Raw genomic sequence first — 25,334 nt, forward strand, 5'->3', positions numbered from 1 at the left:
CATCTAACGAGCACTGCCCTGGCGCCGCCGCTCCAGTCCCAGCTCCGACTACTGCGGGTGGGACCTCACCTTCGAGCTCAGGAGGCAGAAACAGGGCCCTGCTAAGACCTTGTTGTGAAGTTACTGCGTCACTTCAGAGCAATGGCTTTATTCTGCTACATGAATGACGTTTCTAGAATAAAGGGTTAAATACAAAGGTACAAGGTGGTACACAGCGCCCGTCCACGAGTGAAGAGCGGGTGCACGGGTGCCGTCCTCGTGGCTTCCCGGTGGCCACACTGGAAGGCTCCCTGACTACCACGCTGGAAATCGGACAGCAGATCGGGGAAGGTACAGAGACCGGTCGGAAAGGCTGTGGAGCTCGGGAAGGGAGAATTCGCTCCCATGCGAACTGTCCGTTCACTGAGGGGCCACGGCCGTTGTCACAGAAGACAGCGTCCTGCAGCCCTAACGCGGGGGCCAGCCTACTCCAGGCAGAGCCGAGCACCGTGGCTGGAGAGCGCGGGCCCCTGTGGTCACTGCGCAGTCCCGGGGCCATCTTCGGACGGGCAGGGGTGGGATCTTCTCCCGGGACGGCTGGGGCCCTCTCCGTGTCCGAGAGGCTCGAGGGCTGCTTCTCAGACAGGCGCTACTTTTTCTTTTTCTCCTTTTTCTCCTTTTTCCCTTTCTCCTTTTCTTTTTCTTTTTCCTTTTCCTTTTCTGTGCCTCCCGTTAATGCCAGGGCTCGCCTCTTTCCTAGAGGGGTCCTGGCATACCAGTCCTGAAACAGAAGAGAGGAGAGGGGAGGGCGAGAGGGACGTGAACTCACCGCAGCCTCCTTGAGAACAGAGAAAAGCCTGCTAGGATGGAGGGCGAGCAGCCCGTACGCTTGGGCACCTCAGGTGTGTTGAACGCCGTCCGTGTCAACCTCAGGACGAGCACGTCAGCAAGGCTGAGCGGTAGTGAAGGGAGGGCCCTCACAGATGATGTTCTAACAACAGGAACTACCGCAGGAGACTGCCGGCACCACACCTTCACCACGGCCACCGCCACCACACACAGGGACGTCTGCCCAACACCTGTGCCACCCTGGACTGGCGCCACACTTGTTCCTGACCCTGGGGGCCGAGGGTGATCGTCTCGGAGTCGCTGACGTCGCCTTCCCCAGTTTTGCCTTTAAAAATCTCCCCCTCGGCTCAGCCTCCCGGAACACACACCCCGTTTGCCAGGCGGCAGCAGGAGCAGCCCCTACTGTGTCGCTCTGTTATTCCATAGTAAATCTATCCTCCAGAGAATCTCATTTCTCCAGAGGGTGACAGTGCCAACTCATTCTCAACGGGCTTTTCAACCTGTATTTCCACGTGGTTTTTCACCTTTTACTTCAAGGAGTTTAAAGCTCCGTAGGTTAAACTTAGCCAACAGTCCTTCCCCGATACATGGTCTGCTTTTCCAGACCTAGTAGTGTGTCCCGAGGACGCAGGTTTTCCTGGTAATGTGCGTGGCCACCAGCAGTGGACAGGTGGTCGTGTAGGAACCATGGGGTCATTCAGATCTCCAAGGGAGACTGGGTGGAACACATAGCAGGAATGGGGCCACAATGCCAACAGAGGACTCATGACGGGAACTGGCTCTGTGACGCATTTCCCCTCAATGTTTGCCTTGTATTTAAAAGCTGAGACACACTTTGGTTTAAAAGCCTTACAGCTGTAGTGTTCCATTCAATGATTCCACTATAGATTACGTGTCAGTTCTCCTACTAACGGGCACACAGGTCGTTTCCAGGGTTCGGTTGTTATGAACAATCCTGCAGCTCCCGAGTTTACCCGTGCACTTGTGGACGTGCGAGAGAACTCCTCCAGTGTACAAATGAGGGTGCTTTCAAAAGTGTGGAAAATGGGACTAACAGATACATTTTGGTGAAAAACTGTTTTGAATCCCTGCACTGTTTTTTCAGAATACACATTTTCCATGAACTTTTTGAAGTGCCCTCATGTGTCTTAAATACCTTTATTTCCTTTAGTCTCCTGGAAGCTACTTTAGCTGGCTATAAAATCCCAGGCAGATGGTCATTCCCCCCGCACACTGCAGGCATAACCACAGAGAGGTCTGACTTGCTGCTTATCAGTTCTTTATAAGTAATCCAGTAGTTTTTACATCTGGATTTTTTATCTTAATTTTAGGTCCCCAATAATGTAGCTAGGCATGGATTTATTTTTACGTTATGCTGAGTATTCGGGGTTTGTTTTTAATCTGAGAACTCATGTCTTCGGTTCAGGAGAAGTCTGGGCAGTATTTTTTCAGGTAATTCTCATACTTCTTGTTATTTGTTCCTTCCAGAATTTCTGTTAGTTGCATGTCAGTGTCTTTCAACCTGTCCCCAGGTTTCTTAACCTCACTTTCCTGGATTTTACCTTTTTGTTTTCTAGGCTACCTTCTGCGAGAACTCCTGAGGCTCATCCTCCAGTTCACTAATTTGCTCTCTGACCATGTCTAGCCTAGAGTTTATGTCCCTTTTATTTTTTGCATTTAATGTCAATTACTATATTTTTATTTCCAAGCTTTATTTTGTGGGTTTTTCCATAATTATCTCTCCTTATTCGATTTCTGTCTTTTGAAACTTTGTGTACTTCTTAAATGGAAGTCATTTTTCATATTTTAAAGATTCATTTAGTTATTTGACAGACAAAATTACAGAGAGAGATGGAGAGACAGAGAGAGAGAGAGAGAGAGAGAGAGAGAATGAGAATTTTCACTCTCCAAATGAACCCAACAGCCAGGAACTCCATCCAGGTCTCCCATGTGGGTGGCAGGGACCCAAGTCCTTGGGCCATCTTCCACTCTTCCTAGCTGCATCAGCAGGACGCTGGATGGGAAGTGGAGGAGCGGGGACTTGAACCAGCCCTCTGACATGGGACGCCTGTGTCGCAAGTGGCAGCTCAACCATTGCACTGCAAAGCCAGCTCCTCACTCCTGTCCTTAAACGTTTTTGTCAGATTGCACCTGGCACGCAATTTTCTGAACTGTTTTGGAATTCTGGTTTCCAGATTTATTTGGAGTGGGAACTCCTGGTCTCTGTGCCGCTTGTCATTCCTCTCTCACTGAGCAGCTCTGCACTTGCTTCTGTGAGGTCCTCTGAGGCCAGCGCAGGGCCAGGCTGTGCGGGGATGCTTTGCCGTCAGTGCCCCGTGGTTTCACCGTGGATGTCAGAGGCCCAGGCAGCAGGAGCGGACGTCTTCTCTTCCCTGATGCCTTTTCTTCTATGCTGCATTCTAGACAGTTTTTTGTGCTCCCCTTCCTAGTTCTTTTATTATTCAGTTGTGTCCGATGCACAGAGAACCCATTCACTAAGATTTACTTATTTACTTATAAGGCAGAGTTACACAGATCGAGAGGGATTTTTCGTCCGTGGGTTCACTTTCCAAACAGCCAGCCACAATGGGCAGGGTTGGGCCAGGCTGAAGCCAGGAGCCTGGAACTTCATCTGGGTCTCCCACATAGATGGAAGGGGCTCAGACGCTTGGGCCATCCTCCACTGCCTTCTCAGGCCCGTTCGCAGGGGGCTGGATTAGAAGCTGAGCAGCCAGGGCTCCAATTGGTGCTCACATGGGATGCTGGCGTCACAGCTGGTGGCTTCACCCGCTGTGCCACAACGCTGGCTCCCATTCATTGCATTTTGATTTCAATGACTACACTACAAGAAGTTCTATTTGGTTCCTCTTCGGGTTTGCCTGCCTTCCTGCCATAACATTTTGGTGCCCAATAACCGAAAGTCCTTTCAGTTATACTGTCCCTCCCTGAAAGTCCTTGGTGCCGCTAGTTCTGTCATGTGTGCCTTCTGCCTCTCCACACAGAAGACCACTTCCCCGCGGCCCAAGCTCTGTTCTGAGGCTCATCTTGAGCAAGGGTAGCACTTCCCGTGGGAGTCCCTTGTTCACTGGCGTGGATAAATTTCCATGTAGGCAGTTTTTAGATTTGCTTTTGATGTGACTTCAGGGGCTCTAAAGAGACCACGTCATTTTTTGGAAATGTATGAATCCTGCAGATTCTGGCACGTGGAGGCCGATGTGCAAGGCTTGGATTTGGAGCTCTGGAATGCCTCTGCTCCCTGTCTGGGGTCCTGACAACACCGCGGGCCTCTTGAGGCTTCCCTGGCGCGGCCCGGGGGTGCCCTGGCTTTGGGCAGCCCGACGCTGGGCTCCTAAGCCAGGCCTGCTCGTCCTGATGTTCGGATCTTATGCTCCCTGCCTCACCCACGCACTCACTCCCGTCTCTCAGACTTCTCTGTTTCTTGCATTTGGGGATTTCTTCTTCCGTCTTTAATCCTTGGCTCTGTTTTGAATGTAAAGCGAGGCGACCAAGTACTTAAGGTGATGAACTCTTAATTTATTGGGACGCATTAGGGGATGTGGTTAATACAACCGGCCAGAGTAAATGTGGTTTCAGTTCCGTGGCTCCTTGGCTGGTGAGCTGCGGCGCTGTACTTCGCCTCCTGGGTTGTCTCTGAACTACTGTTGAGGCGACTCCTGCAGACTCTGTGGCTTAGGCTGACGCCCGTGCATTCCCCACGGCTGCCTGGGCTAGCAGATCTGAACGTGCCCCACAGGCCAAGCCAGCGCACGGAGGCTGTGGGGTAAATCCATTCCGTCGCCGTTGCAGCTTCCAGAGCTCACCTGTCCCTCTGGCCTGCGGGCCCTCCTCCGGGTGCAGCCTGGCAACGCTGGGCCACCTGGGGCACTGAGTCCTTCTCTCTTCTATTCCCTCTTCCACTTGTTCGGGGTTATGTTGGACTGGCCGGGGTCATTCAGGATAATTAATATGCGAATCTTAGGTTCTGCTATCCGCACCCCCACGCCCCCTTTGCTGTTTGAACTGAACATATTCACAGCTGCTGGCGTTAGGGTGTGGACGTCTTTGAGGGGCGATTAGTCTGAACTCCACGCCCTCATCTGCGAAACAGGGGGCTGTGGTTTCTGCAGGAGTGGATGCAGTGCCCACCAGCTGGGGGCGTCAGTGAGTGGATGCAGTGCCCACCAGCAGGGGGCGTCAGTGAGTGGATGCAGTGCCCACCAGCTGGGGGCGTCAGTGAGTGGATGCAGTGCCCACCAGCAGGGGGCGTCAGTGAGTGGATGCAGTGCCCACCAGCCGGGGGCGTCAGTGAGTGGATGCAGTGCCCACCAGCTGGGGGCGTCAGTGAGTGTTGGCGCACCCATACGATCACAGCTCCTGTGAACATTATCGCTCCCTGCTTACTCCACCACGTGCACGGAGCAGGCTGTGATGTGTCTGGGGACTCTGCACGCTCTCACCCTGACACGGTGTCAGAAGCACCGTGGGGAGCAGATTCTCAGGGCAAACACGAGAGGCCTGACTCAGAGGCCCCGCAGCAGTGGTGCCACCCCCCACCCCGCACCTGTCCATCCACTCCACTCGTGTTTCACTCAAGACACTCAGCACCTCCATGGGGCCAGCACTGCGCGTTGGGGCAGTTCCCTTACAGGACGCGTAAGGTGGTGGACACTACCCGATGGCTGTCCCCACAGGCACAGTCTCACTCCAGCGCACACAGTGAGCTTCCGGAACAGCACGGCCAGAGCTCAGACACTTTTAACAAGAAACTTCTCGAGGTCCCTGGAGGAAGTCAGAAACCCAGCCAGGAGCACACACAGCTTTAATACCCTCAGCCGGGGCCGTCGCCATGGCTCTCTGGGTTAATCCTCTGCCTGCGGTGCTGGCATCCCATATGGGCACTGGGTTCTAGTCCCGGTTGCTCCTCTTCCAGGCCAGCTCTCTGCTGTGGCCCGGGAAGGCAGTGGAGGATGGCCCAGGTCCTTGGGCCTTGCACCCGCATGGGAGACCAGGAGAAGCACCTGGCTCCTGGCTTCAGATCGGTGCAGCACGCCAGCCGTAGCGGCCACTTGGGGGGTGAACCAATGGAAGGAAGACCTTTCTCTCTGTCTCTCTCTCTCACTAACTCTGCCTGTCAAATAAAAAAAAAAATACCCTCAGCCTAGCTCTTCAAAATAAGGGGTAGAATTAGCCATTTAGGAGAAAAAGTATTTGGGAATCTCTGCAGAGAACAGAGTACACTGGAAGAGGAAAAATAGTCATTAACACAAACAGGATTTAAATATTTAAATATGAATTCAACTGTTTGGCAAAATCTCACCTGAGATTGGCATGGAGCCATCCAAATACAGAGCAGGGCCAAATGTGACCTTGTGACCACTTGTCCGTGTCTACAACCCAAGCTTTGCTGGCCGCTGGCTGTGCCCAGGCACTGGCGCCTTGTGTGCGGGTGACTCTGTGCTAGGACACACACAGGGGCAGACACTCGGGACGGACGCTGCTCGACTCTCAGCGCCTGACTCCCCGCTGTCTAGATCTTTATGTGAACTGCTCGCAATGCCAGAGAGTACTTACAAATGGGAAAATCAATTTTAGCAAAATCTTAGTGTTGTTTCCTTTCGCACGTGCACTGGAAACCGAAAAAACAAAGCGTACCCTGCAAATGCGGGACAGAAGCAGCATCCGCATGGAATGTATTATTTTAGCAAATAGCTTTCTCCACGTAAAACCTTGAGCTTTAACATGCAATATGGAGTGAAAACCTGAGTAAGGCTCGTGTGTACGTGTGCATGTGTGCATGCGTGTGCGTGTGGGAATTCAATGGGTTTGAGGCTCACTTCTGCAGTCTGACTGTTGATGTCTCAGGGCTCGGGCCACGATCTGCCTGAAATCTGAAGACGCTTTACTGCTGAGGCTCAAAGGACTTGGTGATGCCAGTAATTTCACTGTATGTGACAGAGCTCGAATCCAGGAAACTGGGGGGAAGGGAGGGTCACGCCACAGGTGTCTGGGTGCAGGTTCGGCCACCGACACGTCCCCTTTACCTTAAAGCTCTCCTCTTCCTCTTTGTACACGGGGTTCATGCTGGTTATCGCCGCGATGAACTCGCCCGCGGTGAGCGGCCGGCGGCCCTGCTGCCGGATCCTCTGCTCCGAGAGCACGCGTTGAACCACCTGCACCACGTGTCCCTGGGTGAAGCCGTCGGTGACCTTGGCCAGGCAGCTGACGTTCAAGGCACTGGTAAGGACCCCTCCAAGGCGCTGGATCACTTGCTTCCACAGAACTGTTGTATCCAAGGCAGTGGAAAAGACATGGAGAACACGGGTTACCACCGAGGAGGCATCAGGCTGCCTGTCGTGGCCAAGTCGCATCTCGCTGAGAAGGGGACTCACGAGGAGGGCACGCCCATTTATTTGTGGTTCTCAGGGGCAGAGAGTCAAATAACTGACACCTCGCCTCTGGGGAACCTTCATCCACAAGACCCACCCATCAACCACCCGAGCTCTACAGATCCACAGAGTCCCTGGCAAATCGACCCGGAGCAATCCAGACGCGGTCAGACGGCTTTCATGTGGTTCCTGTCCAGTAGTGTCTCTACTCGCTAGAATGCTGAACAGGTAAGGGTTCTTTATTTACTTCTAGTCACAAAGTTCATTTCTTCTTACATCATTGTTAGACTGGGCAGCTCCGTTCTCTTGGGTCTAAGACCCTGAAGTATACATCGTATTGAATAGTGCAATCTGGGGTTGGCGTTGCGGCACACTGGTAACGCTGCCGCCTCTGACACCAGCATCCCACGCGGGCTGCTCCACTTCCAACCCAGCTCCCTGCTAACGTGCCTGGAAAAGCAGAGGAGGATGGCCCAAGTCCCTGGGCCCCTGCACCCACGTGGGAGGCCTGCCAGAAGCTCCTGGCTCCTGGCTTCAGCCTGGTCCAGCCCTGGCTGTTGTGGCCATTTGGAAAGTGAACCAGTGAATGGAGGATGGATCCATTTCTCTCTCTCTCTCTCCAACTCTGCCTTTTGAGTAAGTGAATAGATCTTTTATTATTATTATTATTTGACAGAGTTAGACAGTGAGAGAAGAGAGACAGTGAGAGAAGAGAGACAGTGAGAAAGGTCTTCCATCCCTTGGTTCACCCCCCAAATGGCCACTATGGTTGGAGCTGTGCCGATCCGAAGCCAGGAGCCAGGTGCTTCCTCCTGGTCTCCCATGTGGGTGAAGGGGCCCAAGCACCTGGGCCATCCTCCACTGCCCTCCCGGGCCACAGCAGAGAGCTGGACTGGAAGAGGAGCAACTAGGACTAGAACCCGGCACCCACATGGGATGCTGGTGCCATAGGCGGAGGATTAACCAAGTGAGGCATGGCGCTGGCCCCATGAATAGATCTTAAAAAAAAAAAAAGAGAGAGCAAGAGAGCAATCGGGCTCTGATTCTCCCCCGACCCTCCACCCCCAGCAACTGTGCACATGCATCCACTGGTTGAGACCATGGCAGGTGCAGGTCTGTTCTCTGGCTTGGGAGACCCAGGGGACACGAGAGAGTTCAGTCAGATCAGGGGGATGTTGGGAAAAGGAACTGCGAAACGGGTGCCTGATGTCTAACTTCCGAGAGAGAACGCGCTTCCCTTGCACATTTACAGCGGCGCTTCGCTTGCAGAACCGCATCCGTCACGTACAGGGAGCAACGAGACTTCCTGCCATGGATGAAGGTGTGCCCGGGGCAGGGGGAGGGCGAGGGGTCTCGGCACCAGGGGTCGCTCTCAGCCCTGGGATGGGCTCGCCTGGAGGCCCCGAGCACTCTGAACTTCTCTGAGGAGCAGCTGAAACAGTCTTTATTAAAACAAAACAAAACAAAACAAAACAAAACAAAACAAAGACCATGATCCGCGCATTGCCAGGTCTCACACAGGGCTGATTCTGCCTCTGTTCAGTGACTCCGTCATCCAGACGCATGGAGCCAAGGACGGCTGACGTGAAGTGAAAAGGGCCACTCACTCCAATGGAGTAAAATGGCTAACGAAACCGTGTGTCGTAGCAGCGGGTCTCGCGTTCCCGTCCTGCTGTGGGTCTCGGCCCGTGAGGAGCAGGGTGGCCGGCAGGTGTCGATCTTACCAAGGCGCCTGCCCATTACTCTGATCTGGGGAAGGGAAGGCATCAAGGGCGTGTGGACCTGCAGTGACACCAGTGGGGCCCCGGAGACCCCAAAGTGGCCCAGAGTTTCATTAACCCCTGGACCTACTCCGCTGCTTCCCCGGGGAGTTAACCTGAGCTCGCACCCAAATGTGTCTTGGCCATACACCGGGAGTGGAGAGCCAGACTTCTCGTGCTGCCGTGAGGAAGGGCCGGCGATGCCCACACAGCACTGCGTGGGCCCCAGCAGGCGCCGGCTGCTCCGTTCTCCCCGGCTGTGTCACTGTTAGTCTTACGATGATTACTAGTCACCATCGCATCAGCACCCAGGCTTCCTACCCGCCACTAAAACAGCTGCGAGGCGAGATGAGGCTAAGCGAATGGGAACATTTCAGAACACACGTGCTAAGCGAATGGGAACATTTCAGAACACGCGTGTGTCAGGGCAGATCAGAGCAGGGGAGGCTGCACCCCAGCCCAGCTGCCGCAGAGTCAGAAATCAGAACGTGCAAGCCCTGGTGAGACCCTCGAAGACCGCCGCCGCCGATGGGGCTGCAGCCCTGGGCCTCAGCACGCCTCCTGCCCACCCCCGTGACACCCACACCAAAGGCCACCGGTCTGAGGGGACCCTGGAAGTGGAGAAGACAACCCATTATGTGGCTGTGTCATAGGAGAGGGCCCAGCAGTCCCCAGCCGGGGGCTCAGCACGGCTTCAGTCTTGGCAACTCGCCCACCTGGGCCGCGGCGTGGAGCCGGCCCAGGCCAGCAGTGGGGACCGTGTGGTCTCATGGATGTCCCACTCTGCACTCTGCTGCCCTGCGAGGCTACAACGGTCAGGCTCTCGGGAGCTCCTGGCCTGAGCAGTCGCCCTCCTTCCACCGAGCCATTGCTCCCAGGATTCGCCAGAAGCAGCCCGAACGCGCTCGCCCTGGCAGAGTGGACGTGGGACTGCGCCACCGCCCCTTCAGGATGCGCGACGGCGTCACCCCCGCTCACAGGGCTCCCGTCCGCTGAGTGGCAGAGCCCCCGGAGGAGAGCCGTGCGGGGTAGTGCAACTTCCCACACGCGTCGCCGGCATCCCCTCGCCATCCAGGCTTGACTTCCTTCTCCTGCTTGGTGAGCCTGATTGACAGGCTTGATTGTCAGGCCTGATTGACGGGCCTAATTGACAGCCTTTCAAAGAGCCGCTTCTCCAGCAGATACCAAGCCACCGCCTCATGGTTCCTGACACTCCCGCGGCTGCTCTGGGGCCTCAGGGCAGTCGGAGGCAGAGGGCGTCTCCATGGGAGTGGGGGACCAGCAAGCCGCCGGTGCTGGCACAAAACCACGGCCACCCTGGGACCCGCATGGGCGGATGAGCGCTGCGGCCGGCCTGCAGGACGCCCGCGGCAGGGAGGGACCCTGGGCTGCGTGCTCTCGGTCATGCTCCCCTCTTGGATGCGAAAGGGCCCACACTCCTGCGGCCTCCTCCCTGCTCTCTTCCCCTCTGCGGCTTCCTGTGCTCTCTGCCAAGGAACAGGCCCGGTCCTCGGCCTCCCCTCGTCTGCTTCTCCTGCTGGACTGCACCCAGGCTGGGCGCTTGCGAGGTCGCGGTGTGTTAATGTACGATTTTCAGGAAGGGTGAGAGGATAAGGATTTGGCCCAGATCCTGCCCCTCTGAGGTCTGGCATTCCGGAAAGCTCTGCAGATGGAGGCCGCGTGCATCTGGGTGTGAGCAGAGCCCGGGGCCGGGCGGGGCCGGGGATGAATGGGGCTATTAGCAGAGTGGACTCCATGGAGGAGAGGCAGGGAAGGGAGGCGTGAGGAATGTGGGGAGGAGACACCCCGGATTCCTGCGGACGGACAAGGCGTTCGTCAACCCGGGGGTGGGCTCCCTTTGCAGGGAAGCTCGACGTGGGGCGCGAGGCAGTGGATGCTGAACTCTGGTGAACCTGAGGGACGCTGCTTCCTTGACCCTGACATCCACAGCCAGTGCCTCGTCACTGTCACTTTCCCGCGAGGCTTGGAGCAACGTGACACATGGGACCAGGAAGGCCCCCGCAGCTGTGGCACTCTGCTGCGGGCAGATGGATGGCCGGCCAACGGCCCAAGTGATGGACTTGCAGTCCGAGCTCGACGGGCCAGAAGGGGCCCCTTGGGATCACCGTAAAGTCAAGAACCCTTTCCTTTCCGACAGATGCCCCGGCCACTGCGGCTGTGAGAAGTCTGGGGTCCCCAGAGGAAGCCCTCCCCGGGCAGTGCTTGCGAAGTCAGCAAGAGAGGCAGCCTGGACCAATCACCCACGGGGAATGACAGATGTGAGCGGCGCCTGGCGTAGTGGACGGGCCCTGGTCCCATGGGGGCACATAGGGAGGCTCAGCACCTGCCCTGGGGAAGCATGCCCCCTCCTTGGGCCCCAGGCGATGCGGAGGGGAATGCGCACTGTGACTGGAGTCCTTGGGGTGCTGGACACCCGACCACAAGGACAAGGGGCCCGTGGTGTGCGTCAGTAGAAATCATTCAGTCTAACACCTTAGCAGTTCCCTACCTTCTCCCACTAAGAGGCTCAAAAATGCACACAATGGAAAGGGAAGAAATCAAGAAGAAATCACGAGAGAGCAGCGTGGGAAAACTCTGGGAAGCCAGGGACACGAGTCCTGGATGTGGACGGCGGCGGGCTGCAGCCAAGGCTGCCTGCCTGTCTCCGTGCTGTCTCATCTCCTGGCTGGACGGCCCCGCTCCCCGGAAGCTGGCTGGGGCCATGCGACTCACTCTGGTCAAGCGATACAGGTTAGGGAACGTGGTTCCTAACGTCTCCAGTGTGTTGTCTACGCTGTCTTCCCCTTTCCTTCGGCTGCGGCTCCATGCAGAGGGTGCAGGGGAAGCTGCTGAGGCCCAGAAAGGAGGGGAAGCCACCAGAGCTTGGAGAATGTACGAGAGCCCAAGTCTTCCTGTGCTTGGTGTATAACCCAGCGGATGGAGCCAGGATCAGTTTACAAAGGCAGAAGTAAGCACACGCTGCAAACACAGTGGCCAATCAGCCAGCAGTGCACGCTATATGCAGATTAGAGAGTACACATGACAAACACAGCGTCCAATCAGCCAGCAGTGCACGCTATATGCAGATTAGAGAGTACACGTGACACACGCAGTGGCCAATCAGCCGGCAGTTCATGCTATATGCAGATTAGAGAGTACACGTGACACACTCAGTGGCCAATCAGCCGGCAGTTCATGCTATATGCAGATTAGAGAGTACACGTGACACACTCAGTGGCCAATCAGCCGGCAGTTCATGCTATATGCAGAGAAGAGAGCACTCCGCAATGACCAATTGGCTGACAGCTTATACTGTATAGCAGAGTGTTTTGTTTTGTTTTGGTTTTTTGCAAATATACTGACCAGGAACTAAGAGCAACCAGGGAGGGCCACACCCTTCTTTGTTTCGGTGGTGCTAATGTGACTGGAGAAGCAGTCAAGGAAACGAATTCTGACCCAGTCGTCTGTTACCACCATCTGTGCTAACCACCACTACCCCACGGCTGCTACCGCTGTCACATCTACCATTGTGCATGCCACTGTCCCCTTGATCACCAAGCCACCTCCCCAGCATCACACACACTGCCTCCATTGCCACCGCGTGTTCCCTCTTTGTGTGTGCAAAACTGCATGGCGAGGGCATTGTGTGGGCTGTCTGGTGCACAGGCGACCTCAGTCCCCAACTGACGGCCACCTCCAGTCACCTCAGTGTGTTTCCTTGAAGTCCAGCCCTGTCCCATTTTCAGATAAGTAGAGCCCCGGCTGACATCTGCACCTAACATCATGAGATACCCCAAAGAGAAGGCCCCAGCGGAGCCCACCAACCCTCCAAACCATGAGAGGGAATAATGTATTGTCTTAAGCTACTGGGGAGGTTTTTGTTTGTTATTTATTTGAGAGTGGAGGTAGGGAGAGAGAGAAAGAGAGAGAGAGAGGGAGAGAGGGCTCTCCTAGCCAATGGATCCCTCTCCTAATGCCTGCGATGGCAAAGAGACTGAGCTCAAGCTGAGAACTCAATCCAGCTCACCCAGGGGGAGGCAGGAACCCCATTACTTGAGCGATCATTGCGACATCCCATGGTCTGCCATGCAGGGTGCTGGGATCAGCAGTACTGATGACCCCATGGTGCTGAACCCAAGTAACGTGGGGTACGTGGGCAGGAGGTTAGTTTAGGTGAGCTAGAGCTCCTGTCTCCTGGCCCAATGATGCTGTCTCTTTAACTGTTGGTCTAATATGCCAACCTTCCTAGGATGCACACGTCGCATCTGGGGCCAGGGTGCGTGCTCAGACCCCATCCCGTTTGCATATCCAACTGGGGCGCCACCTCCTTCCTTATAAAAAGAAGTGGGACAGGGAGGGGGCTCTTTTTCCACCACGGACCCTGCTTGGAGGTACTGCGCCCATGTCTGCTCTGCCCACGGCGGAATGTTCTCGGAATACCCTTGTGCCACAGAGCTCTGACGGATTCCCAAGTACAGGCACCATTTTCGGTTTTCTTTTTCTCTCTAGTTTATGGGCAGCTCTTTGGCTCGCTCATTGGGGTATCTCAGTGCGGGGCAGCCCACACCTGCATGTGAATGTACATTTAGTCCCTCACTGCCAAATAAACTCTTCCTGTTTGCACACAACACCAGTCTCTGGTTAGTATTTCTATCTCTGTAGGAGCGGGAACCTGGATTGAAAAGAATGGCATGTTGATTGCCCACATCACAGGTACTCCAGTGCAGGATATGAGCCCCTTAACTGGGAGGTTTCCATACAGCTGTGGGAACGGGAACCACCCCGGCACCAGCACCAGCACCACCGTGACCACCCGCCATCGGCTCCTCCTCCACCGCCAGCACCCAGGCTCCCCGGGGATGTGGTGCCAGGATTCCGCTTACTACCTCACGTGACGGCCACGACGGCTCCCTGCAGCCAACACCTCTCCCACTCCACGGATGCGAAGCTGGGGCCCCTAAGTAGCGGAGCCAGGTCTCTCGGGCTTGAGGTCCAAAATCCCACGGCTTTTTCCACTTTCACTTCGCTGCCTCTGGGGGGCGGGGTGGGGTGGGGTACCTTTTGTCCTGTCTCTGATGAAAAACATGTCTCAAAAGAAGTGGCTTTTGAAACTTCCAATTCAAGAAGAAAGTGTGGGGATGGTAACTTTTTGTATTTAGAAGGAATCACAGGCCTAGACTTTGAGAGTGACGACAAGTCCAGTACAAAGAAATGGGCTCGAGGAGACGGGCACTGTCACCTTGGGGACGAGATGAGTGACCCCTAACCCACCTGCCGAAAGAGAAGCCAGCGCCAGCAAGGCCCGAAATAAGTGTCCCCATCCCACTTGCTTTTGTCTTGGGTGACACGGACCTGTTAATGGAACAGACACTCGGGGCCCGGCTCGCTCCACTCTCAACCCAGGTCCACAGGCCTCCTGGGCCCCCGGTGTCCCCCGCGTGAGGAGGACCACCCTCTGGCCTCACCACCCTTAAGTGAAAGATGCACGGCCCAGCCCAGTGCCCCCACGGGAAGGGGCCCGGGGTACTTGCCGTATCTGGAAGCATAGTCCGGCCTGGGAACCAGAATGATCTTCTGGTAAACTCTGCAGAAAGACTGAAGCTCAGCATCGAAAGGACGCTGTGTTGTCCCCACAATCAGGATCCGGTCGTCTGGTTTCAGGAGCTTCAGGATTTTTGGAAGCTGTTTTTTCAGGCGTTTGGGTTCACTCTGGGTGAGAGAGGGGAAAAAATAAGACCCCATCAGAACTAAAAACTAAAGAAAAGGTTTTTCAGGACGGGGGTGCACCGCACCACGCGGTGGTTGAAGGGGTGGCCAAGTGCTGAGGTTCGTTTCCTAAAGTTTATCCCGGGACAAGTCCCCGGACGCCGGGAGCCGGTGATCAGTGATTGTTTGCGTTTCCTTCCCCCAGTCTCTGCCGTTCACATCTGGAAGGCGGGCAGGAAGGAAGCACCTGCCTGAACCTTCGGAGCACCTTGGCGCTGAGAATGGGAAACCGAGCGGAAGGAATCTCGCTCCAGTGCACAATGAGTTCGAGGTGCTCCGGTTTTCCTCTGACTTGTTGGGGAGGTGGACTGGAGACTTCCCTTGCTGATTGCTGGAGGCGGGCTCTCGTGTCTGAAAACCACCGAGTCACTGAAGGCTGTGAACATTCTCTGCGGCAGCATGCAGCGTCAGCACCAAGAGGGAGGAGCGAGTCAGGGTGGCTTCCGGCTCGGGAGTCAGGTCTTGGCTGTCAGGGAACTCGCTTGGGTTAGACAAGCAGAGAGGAAGTGTGGAGAGAATGCTGGCGGCAGTGGAGACAGGCACCTCAGAGAATTCCCAAGCCCAGTCTTGGCCACCTGAACTCGTACTGGGCTTAGGGCTAATGGTGCTTGACATCTTTCCATGGGCTGAACTGTCATTTGGATTTCTTCTTTGGAAAAACAGGTGTTGAGTTCCTTGGCTCATGTTTACAGCTGGGTGATTTGTGTTTTCATTACAGACTTGTAACAGGTCTTTATATATTTTGGATCCCAGTTTCCTATCAGTGTAAGGTCTGCGAATACTTCTCCCATTCTTTTCACTCTCTATGGTGCCTTTGCCCCAAAATGTTTTGGATTTTGCTGAAGTGCAATTTGATTTTTCTTTTGTCGCTCGTGCTTTTGGTGTCACATCTCGGAAGCCACTGCCTGATCCCAGGCCGTGGAAATCCACAGCAATGCCTCTCAAGAAAGGTTGCAGCTCTAACCTTCAGGGCTCTGATGCACTGAGTTGATTTTCACTTATGGTGTGAGGTAGGGGTCCAACTTCATTCAGTTGTCACACAGCCCACTAATTGACAATTACTTTCTGCACTGGACTGTCCTTTGTCGAATGCAGGAGTTTGTTCCTGGGTAATTCAGTTCTGTTCCACTGCTCTGTTGTTTCTCATTATGCCAGCACCACATGGTCTTGATGGGTGCAGCTTTGTGGCGTATTCAGAAATGAAACTGGGAAATTTGAGCATTCTGATTTCGTACAATTTTTGAAGACTGTTTTGACTGGGTCCCTTGAATTTCTGTGTGAATTTTACTTATGAATTTCTGCAAATCAATTGGCTGAGATTTTGAGTGGAATTGCGTTCAATCTGTAGATCAACTTGGGAGTCACTGCCGTCTTAACATCGCCTCACACAACGTCTTTCACTTTGCTTCCATCTTCACGTTTTTTCAACAACGTTTTTGTAGTTCTCAAAGAAGCTCTGCACTTCTTTCATGTCAAAGAATCTCGCGAGAACCATGTCTGTGGAGTGGTGAGGGCGGCAAGCTGATGATAGCGGGCTGAGTGACTGGGGACTTTGGGAACTGTCTCCTGAGAAGCTTGATGGAGAACAAAGCAAGGGGTGAAGGCCACTGGGCCACGCAGGGTGTCCATGTCAGCTGCCCAAGGCCAGTGGAAGAACGACTCAGCTAGGGGTCCTGGTGTGTGTGGGGATGGGCCCCGGTGGGGGTGGAGATGCACCTGCGTGGTCTGAGCCCATCCTCCGCAGCCCGGTTGCCATGGTGATGGCAGCGTGGTCCCTGCCCTTTCTGAGGCTGCTTGTGCATCCTGAAATGGCAGGGACATTGTTAGCCCCTGCGGCCAGCAAGTGCTGACCCTGGGCCGCGTCCAGGCGGGAGCACTTGCTGATGGTGAGGTGCAGACCTTCAGCAGGCGACAGAAGGAAGAGGCGTGCTCATTCACTCGGTGGCTCCCCTGCACTTGGACCACTCCTGGTGCAGTTCAGAGCTCTCCAGTCCCTGTGAGACCCGTGCCCTGAGCCGGCACGCCAGCCGCCAGCCCCCGATCACCTGGCAACCTCCCTCACGCCCCACCCCATGCTGCTGGGCCCGCCAGCCCTCACAGCTGTGGACCTGTGGGCAGTTTCAAATTAGCGGCTAGCATCCACACGGCCATTTCAATTTGCTTTTCTGCAGGTAGCGCCACGAAAACACCACGGCCGCCAGCCCCAGCAAAGCAAGCGGCTCCCTCGTGGAGGCTGGCAGTGATGTCAGCAAAGCGCTCGTCTAACGGAGTCACAAAGGGTGATGGCGCAGAAAGCACAGGGGCGGGCGGCCCTGCCGCGTCCTTCCGTGCCTGCACCCGTGCACGCTCACCCAGCACACTCCAGCCTCGCATGGGGCGAGGGGACCCGTGTGCTCCTCCTCCGAGGAGGCAGGGAGGGGGCACCGCGCAGGCACCTGCTGGGTGTGGGTGCCTTTGTAAAAGCAGCAGGGGGTTGGTGACTCAGGGTTCGGACCTTCCAGAAATCCCTGGGTGTGAGAGCATTGCGAGGGCTGTTGAGGATGATACGAGGGGCCCAGAGAAGGGAGAACCCCGGAGCAGCGCACCTGTGCTCCCGACACGAGCCAAGGCTGCTTTCAGGGCGAGGGTTAGAGCACCCCTGGGGGTCAAGGGGGGCCCAGGCCCGGGGCCGCAGGTGCACACGAGGGGGACAGCCTTGTGGGCATGAGGGGAAGAGCCAGTGGTGTACACTCTGGGTCTTCCTGCCTGTGAGTGGCAGAAGTGGGCAAGGGAGCTGGACCGTGGACTCGGCCGTGTGCTCCCAGCCCGCACGAGGGAGCTGGACCGTGCACTCGGCCGTGTGCTCCCGGCCCGCACGAGGGAGCTGGACCGTGCACCGGGCTGTGTGCTCCCAGCCCGCACGAGGGAGCTGGACCGTGGACTCGGCCGTCTGCTCCCAGCCCGCACGAGGGAGCTGGACCGTGCACTCGGCCGTCTGCTCCCGGCCCGCACGAGGGAGCTGGACCGTGGACTCGGCCGTCTGCTCCCAGCCCCCACGAGGGAGCTGGACCGTGCACTCGGCCGTGTGCTCCCGGCCTGCACGAGGGAGCTGGACCATGCACCGGGCCGTGTGCTCCCGGCCCGCACGAGGGAGCTGGACCGTGCACTTGGCCGTCTGCTCCCAGCCCGCACGAGGGAGCTGGACCGTGCACTCGGCCATGTGCTCCCAGCCCAGGGAGCTGGACCGTGCACTCAGCCGTCTGCTCCCGGCCCGCACGAGGGAGCTGGACCGTGCACTCGGCCATGTGCTCCCAGCCCAGGGAGCTGGACCGTGCACTCAGCCGTCTGCTCCCGGCCCGCACGAGGGAGCTGGACCGTGCACTCGGCCGTCTGCTCCCGGCCCGCACGAGGGAGCTGGACCGTGCACTCGGCCGTCTGCTCCCGGCCCGCACGAGGGAGCTGGACCGTGCACTCGGCCGTCTGCTCCCGGCCCGCACGAGGGAGCTGGACCGTGCACTCGGCCGTCTGCTCCCGGCCCGCACGAGGGAGCTGGACCGTGCACTCGGCCGTCTGCTCCCGGCCCGCACGAGGGAGCTGGACCGTGCACTTGGCCGTGTGCTCCCGGCCTGCACGAGGGAGCTGGACCGTGGACTCGGCCGTCTGCTCCCGGCCCGCACGAGGGAGCTGGACCGTGGACTCGGCCGTCTGCTCCCAGCCCCCACGAGGGAGCTGGACCGTGCACTCGGCCGTGTGCTCCCGGCCTGCACGAGGGAGCTGGACCGTGCACTCGGCCGTGTGCTCCTGGCCCGCACGAGGGAGCTGGACCATGCACTCGGCCGTGTGCTCCCGGCCCGCACGAGGGAGCTGGACCGTGCACTCGGCCGTGTGCTCCCGGCCCGCACGAGGGAGCTGGACCATGGACTTGGCCGTCTGCTCCCAGCCCCCACGAGGGAGCTGGACCGTGGACTCGGCCGTGTGCTCCCAGCCCGCACGAGGGAGCTGGACCGTGCACTCGGCTGTCTGCTCCCAGCCCCCATGAGGGAGCTGGACCGTGCACTCGCCGTGTGCTCCCAGCCCAGGGAGCTGGACTGTGCACTTGGCCGTGTGCTCCCAGCCCGCACGAGGGAGCTGGACCGTGCACCGGGCCGTGTGCTCCCGGCCCGCACTCTCTAAGCAGAGGGCGCCCTCTTGGAGGCCCTGTCCTCCTCTGTCCCCGAGGCGGCGCCGCCTCCTGCTCAGGCTGGAGTCAGTGTCTGTCCCACCTTGGAAGGAGAAAGTGTCAATCATCATCCCCACCCCCTCCTCCAGCATCCTGTGACACAGGCTCCACGCTGCCTGTGACCGCGTGGGCTCCGTGCATTTCCCCACGGGAGAGGCCTCGGCCCACAGGGGCGGGGGGGGGCCCTGGATTCAGAAGCTGGATGTTGGGGCCGGTGTTGTGGCGCAGTGGGTTAAGCTGCTGCCGGCATCCCACATAGGCATTGGTTCAAGTCCCTGCTGCTCCACATCCGATCCAGCTCCCTGCTAATAGCCTGGGAAAGCAGTGGAAGACGGCCTAAGTTCTTGGGCACTGGCACTCACTCAGGAGACCCAGATGAAGCTTCTAGCTCTTGGCTTTGGCCTGGCCTACCCCTGGCCGTTGTGGCCATCTGAGCAGTGAACCAGTGGATAGAAGATTTCTCTCTCTCTGCTTCTGGCTCTCTGTAACTCTGACTTTCAAAATAAATTTCAAAAACAAGAAGCTGAGTGTTCAGGGGGTGTTCCCGGATCCCACACAGCCAGCAGGCAGTGCCCAGGGCAAGGTTGGGCCCCGCTCTCTGCAGTGTGGCCGTGGCGGGCAGGACACCTGCGTCCTGGCCTCTTTGCAGGCGAACACTCTTCTTGTACCCTCGCCCCTTGGGGATCAGGTGGGCCTCTTGCACAGAGGCCCGGGCAGGTGAGCAGGACACTGGGTGAGGGACCCAAGGAGGTGGTGGTGACGATGCCTCCCGGCTTCCGCCTACTTGCTGTCCTTGGCTCCTGCTCATCACCTCAGAATGTAGATGCCCAGTGTGGCTGCCCAGGGCCCTGGGGGCTGAGGAAGTCCACAGAGACACAGGAGTCTCAGAGGGCAGAGCTGGCCCAGGCCCAGCCCCAGGGTCCCAGGGTCCCAGGGGGTGTGGCAGCGCTGGATGGAGATCTGTCTTCCCATGGGCAGCATTCCCTCCCTCTCTCTCTTCCGGCTGGGGCCGGGCCGGGCTGGGGGTGGACCACAGCCTCCAGCAGCTCTGTGCCCAGTGTGGCTCAGACCCCTGGCCGGCCTGTGGATCTCCTGCGTGGACTCGCATTCACAGGTTGGTCTTCAACACGCGTGGCTCAAGCGACATAACAGAGGCTTCCAGTGCACAAGTGAGCAGGAAGCATCTGGCCGTCCACAACGAAGCCTGGGCCACCAAAGGCCTTCGTTGCTGACCGGAGCAAACCTGTTGTCAGGGTCGGTGTCTGTGGAGACCAGGATCAGGGCAGCGATGATGGATAGAAGATTTCTCTCCCATGTCAGGGGGCATGGGGCCGTCTGCACTGCGTGGCTCCCTCCTGGGGCGGCTCTTGCTTCACCGCGAGTCCCCGTGCAGTGGCCCCGGCTGCTGCTCCATTTCCTGCTGGCTTGCTCAGCACCGCTCGCGTCTCACTTCTCTCGGACTCTCTAGGCCCCCAGGTGTGCATGTGTGACAAAGTTAAGGTGGCAGGGCGCTGGCACTGTCACCCAGTGGGTTAAGCAGCTGCCTGCTACACCCATATCTCATTTGATGGCTGGTTCCAGTCCCGGCTGCTCCACCTCCCATCCAGCTCCCCGCTAATGCACCTGGGAAAGCAGTGGAAGATGGTCCAAGCGCTTGGGCCCCTGTCAGCTGCATGGAAGATCTGGCTTTGGCCTGATCCAGCCCTCATTGTTGTGGCCATTTGAGGGGGGGAACCAGCAGATGGACAATCTCTCTGTCTCTCCCTCTCTCCGTAACTGCGTTTCAAATAAACGAATCTCAAAAACAAAGTGGGGCTGGTGCTGTGGTGTAGCAGGTAAGGCCACAACCTGCAGTGCCGGCATCCCATATGGGCGTAAGTTCTAGTCCCGGCTGCTCCACTTCTGATCCAGCTCTCTGCTGTGGCCTGGGAAAGCAGTAGAAGATGGCCCAAGTCCTTGGGCCCCTGCACCCACGTGGGAGACCTGGAAGAAGCTCCTGGCTCCTGGTTTCGGATCGGTGCAGCTCTGGCAGTTGCAGCCATCTGGGGAGCGAACCAGTGGATGGAAGAGACCTCTCTCTCTCTCTCTGTGTGTGTGTGTGTGTAACTCTGCCTTTCAAATAAATAAATAAATCTTAAAAAAAGGTAATGTTGTGGAGGTCCAAGGCAGTTAAGTCACTTGCTTCAGGACACACAGCCAGGGCACGCCTGCAGCCCACATCTCCTGAGTTGCAACTGCTCAGCTAAGGTCTGGGGGAGAGCGAGTCGCCCCCGTCCGTCCCTGCGCCACACTTGTGATGACTTCGGGGTGTGGGGCTTCGCGGTCAGCCTGGCTCGGGAGCCTGTTCGGGGCACTGCCGGCCGTGGAGCTGGAGTTGGCGCACGCTGTCTGTGGGGTTTCCTCCTCAGTGTGATAAGCTGGCCAGCAGAGGGAGTGAACTGGCTGACTCTGGGTGATAATGAACGCGCCCTCTGGGAGCTGGGAGCTGACGGGGCCGTCGCTCACTTGGGGACAGGAGATGGCATTTTCCTCTGTTATCCCAGTCGCCTCTGCCTGCTCAGAGTGAGGTCCACACACGCACATCAGTGGGGATTGCTCCCTCACAGGGTCAATCGGAGGTTCTCAGCCAGACACTGCTGGCCCTGGAGCAAGCCCAAGTGGATAACCATCCTGTGTGTGCACTTTTTTTTTTAACTTGTGGGAAATTTGCTGGTGATTTGCGGGGGGAAGTCCTGGGGAGGGGGGCCATTGAGAGCGGATAAAAGGAGGAAGGAAGCAATTGGAGCCGGGCTCCCCGGAGGCCCGAACGCGGTGCACTTAGCGGTTCTGTTGACGGCCTTTGTTCATAAATTTCAGGCCCTTTGCTATTTATTATGATGAACAATAGGAAATCCTAATAATAACTCCTGTGTGTGCCATTTGCTGTCACTGAGCCGAGTTCTCTAAATTGTTTCTTTCCTGTGAATCATATGTTTGGGCTGAAAACCCTCCTTCTCCCAGCTTTCCCACTTTCTTTGATTTTCTTTTAAATTATGTCTCCTAAGAGCTCTCCACTGGGTCCCTGCAAATGCAGATGAGCACTGGGGGCAGACAGAGACCAGCGCAGCAGGTGCGAAAGCCCAGTGCCTTCCTCCTCCCCGGGCAAGGGAAGGTCCGCTCCAGAAGTGGTCCCCCGGGAAGGGGTCCCCTTGGAGCAAGGAAGCGGGCATTGTGAGAAGTGGGTGCGAGCCGCTCACCTGCTTCTCCGTGCTGGGCACTTTTTTGTAGAAGGTTTTCTCGGTGTCTTGGATCCACACCACGGAGGGCTGGAGCTGCCGAGCCACCTGCAGGGGAGAAAGAAGTGGCCGCCTGCAGCTGCGAGTCCCGCTCGGCCAGTGCTGCCCGGCCCCCGGCCCCTGCACCTGCAGCTCAGGACCTGCCCCGCTGCGTGGGACACAGGGCCTCGGCCTCCCCTCCACCCTGCAGGCCTGTCCTGACCGGCGGGACGTGTGTTCTGCCTCCACTCAGTTCGGCTGCTGTCTGCTGAAAACGAGTGGGGCCCGGGCCACAGGTTTTCATCAGCTTGCCCTGGCTGTCGGGTGCATCGGGGACTGCTCCCCACGGGGAGGGCCCTTTCCGCCCGAGGCCCCCAGGCTGTGCTTTGTGGCCGAGGCTCCCCCTAGGCGGCGGCTCTGAAGCCCCTCCTGCAGGGCTCCGTGGCAGAGCTGGCCGGGACCTGCTGCGGCTCGCGAGTCATTGTCACACACCCACAACCCCTTCAAGGCGCTGCCACCACAGCTAAGTTCAGGCATTTCTTCAGCCATCTGTGCTTTGTGTGGACTGGGACGGATGACGGTGTGCCAGCCACAGCGGGCCGCGCAACGTCCTCTCCTGTTTTTGTATGTCTGACAACATCGCGAAGGCAGAGGCTCGACGTGCGACAAAGACGGGCACCCACCCCAGGACGGGAAAAGCTCTGGGGGCGCTGTGCCACATCTCGGATGTTGGGGACCAAGTGGCTGGCCGTCTAGACGGCACCTTCATGGACAGAAGTGGACGCTGATGACCTTGACCCTTCAACACCTGGGCTGGCTGTGTGCACGGCTCCCACAGGCAGGAGCCCAGGGGAGACAGCACCAGCCACGCTCTGCTGGGCCGGTGTCACTGCACAGACTCTGAGCCAGAGTTCAAGGATGAAGAAGCCTGCCTGGGAATCCCAGTGCCCGGGGCAATGAGGCAACAGAGGGAGCCCTGGACGCTGGTGAGTGAGCAGGCATGTGCCAGGCGGTGGCGACACGCGTCGCACACAGCATCCCACAGGGTCAGAGCCACCATGTGCCCAGTCCTGTGATAATTCCTGTGTCCTTATGTTGTCACCAGCCCTGCTTACAGATGGGGAAACTGAGGCTGGAAGACGTAGTGACAGCAGTGCTGCAAAGAGGCAGAAGCAGGACTCAAAGACAGGGTGATGCCGGGCAGCAGTGCACACACGTGGTCCCCCTACTCATGTGGTCCCCCCACCCACGTGGTCCCGCCACTCGTGCTTCACAGACAAGACACAGGGGGAGCAAGTGGCCGGGCTGCAGCCCAAATCGTGATCTGAACCCTGAGACCTTGCTCTCTTCCTTGCTGGTGTCCCCTAGGTCACACCAGGCACCACCCACCTGCCGTGGTCCCCCTGCGTTCGGGGCTGTTTTATTTTGGCCTGGCCTCTGAGTTTTTCCCCCTGGTACCAGAGTCTGAGAGGATACCTCCTCCTCCCTGGATTCGGATCATTAGAGAAAAAGACGACGCTCAGTGAGGTGCGGCAGAAACGGACGCACCTGCGCCTGCCAGGCACGCAGTGGGTCCTGCCCTCCTCAGGGCAACCGCGCCTTCTCTCCGTGCTGCCCGGTGCCATGGCCCTCTGACCGGGCTGCCACTTTGCACAGGTCCTGGCTGGAGGTGTTGCTGCCCGGTGGTGGATTCAAATCTCCAGTCACCCAGATGAGAGGGGAACCACAAGCCAGGTGAGAGGTCCCTTCTCCGTGGAGGAGGGACCAATGCCACCAGACAGAGGGGCTCCTGTCCACTCTCTCGCCCCCCTCTGTGATTTTTTGTTGAACACAAGCAGCTCTCTGATGTGGTGAGCAACGTGGTGCTGGTTTTCCCGCGTCCACGAGCAAGGTCACGTGTGTCGCATGGACTAAAAGCTCGCCGTCCAGCAGAAAGATGGGCATGACAGGGACGCCGGGGGAAGTGTGGGAGGGGCTGTGGGGAGGCCTCCGCGCTGAGCCCTGGGCCCATCTACCTGCTGCCGGGGCACTGAAGACACCGACAGGCACGGGGTGTGAGTCCTGCCAGAAACCACAGCCAACAGCATCCCTGTCCGAGGGCGCTGGTGCCAGGCGTGCCGGCAACGCTGCACGCTTGCACTGTGCAGAAATGAGACCGCAGCATGCAGGGCGGGCTCTTTCACTCCTGACAGCTCAGCAGTTCTCACGGACTCGCCAGGGAGCTCTGAAACGCGGTGCTGGCCCCAGCCCTGAGATCCCCACGTAACTGGGGTGCTGTGCAGACACCAGCGGTTTCCAGAGCTCCCTGGGGAAGCTGAGGCACAGCCAAGGTCAACACCGCCACCCCAAGGTCACACACCCCGCCCCAAGGTCAGACACCCTGCCCCAAGGTCAGACACTGCCACCCCAAGGTTAGACACCGCCACCCCAAGGTCAGACACCCTGCCCCAAGGTCAGACACCCCCCCCCCCGGCCCCAAGGTCAGACACCACCGCCCAAAGGATCAGACACCGCCACCCCAAGGTCAGACACCCTGCCCCAAGGTCAGACACCCCCCCCCCCCCCGGCCCCAAGGTCAGACACCCCTGCCCAAGGTCAGACACCCTGCCCCAAAGTCAGACACTGCCATCCCAAGGATCAGACACCCCTGCCTCCAGATACCCCCACCCCAAGGTCACACACCCCCCCCAGCCCCAAGGTCAGACATGGCTGCCCCAAGGTCAGACACTGCCACCCCAAGGTCAGACACCCTGCCCCAAGGTCAGACACCCCTGCCCCAAGGTCAGACACCCCCACCCCAAGGTCAGACACCCCCGCCCCAAGGTCAGACACTACTGCCCACCGCGTGGCTCTCCACGGCGTCCTCCCTTAGCTGCGCACAGCCGAGTCTCGACAGTGGCCTCACTCCTGGCTTCCCTGAGCACCCCCACCGCAGCCTGGGGGCGCCAGGTGGCTTCTGGTGCTGACGATGCCCTACACCACCACATCTTCTGCAGTTCCACAGCCTCACGGCGTGGTGCCTGCCTTCCAGAAGCTTCTGAGCCCCACACAGGCCAAAGCTCACCTCCTCTCCCCTGCACCGTGCACTCCTGCCCCTGCCAGCTCCGTGTGTGACCCGTCTCACCCCCCACAGACGCGGGTG

General features: G+C 57.9%; 1 protein-coding gene across 1 annotated transcript in view; it reads right to left on the reverse strand.

The window, feature by feature from the left end:
• Positions 1–203: 203 nt before the first annotated feature.
• The window catches only part of IQCA1 (IQ motif containing with AAA domain 1), a 156,388-nt gene continuing 131,257 nt past the window's right edge, over positions 204–25,334 (reverse strand). The window contains exons 16-19 of the mRNA XM_062202570.1: positions 22,175–22,261; positions 14,506–14,683; positions 6,870–7,108; positions 204–760 (exon numbers count right to left, since the gene is read on the reverse strand). Coding sequence (XP_062058554.1) covers positions 629–760; positions 6,870–7,108; positions 14,506–14,683; positions 22,175–22,261 — 636 coding nt within the window. The 3' untranslated portion in view covers positions 204–628. The remainder of the gene's footprint in view (positions 761–6,869; positions 7,109–14,505; positions 14,684–22,174; positions 22,262–25,334) is intronic.

This window comes from Lepus europaeus, chromosome 1 (genome assembly GCF_033115175.1).
Source record: "Lepus europaeus isolate LE1 chromosome 1, mLepTim1.pri, whole genome shotgun sequence".
In the NCBI taxonomy this organism is placed as follows: Eukaryota; Metazoa; Chordata; class Mammalia; order Lagomorpha; family Leporidae; genus Lepus; species Lepus europaeus.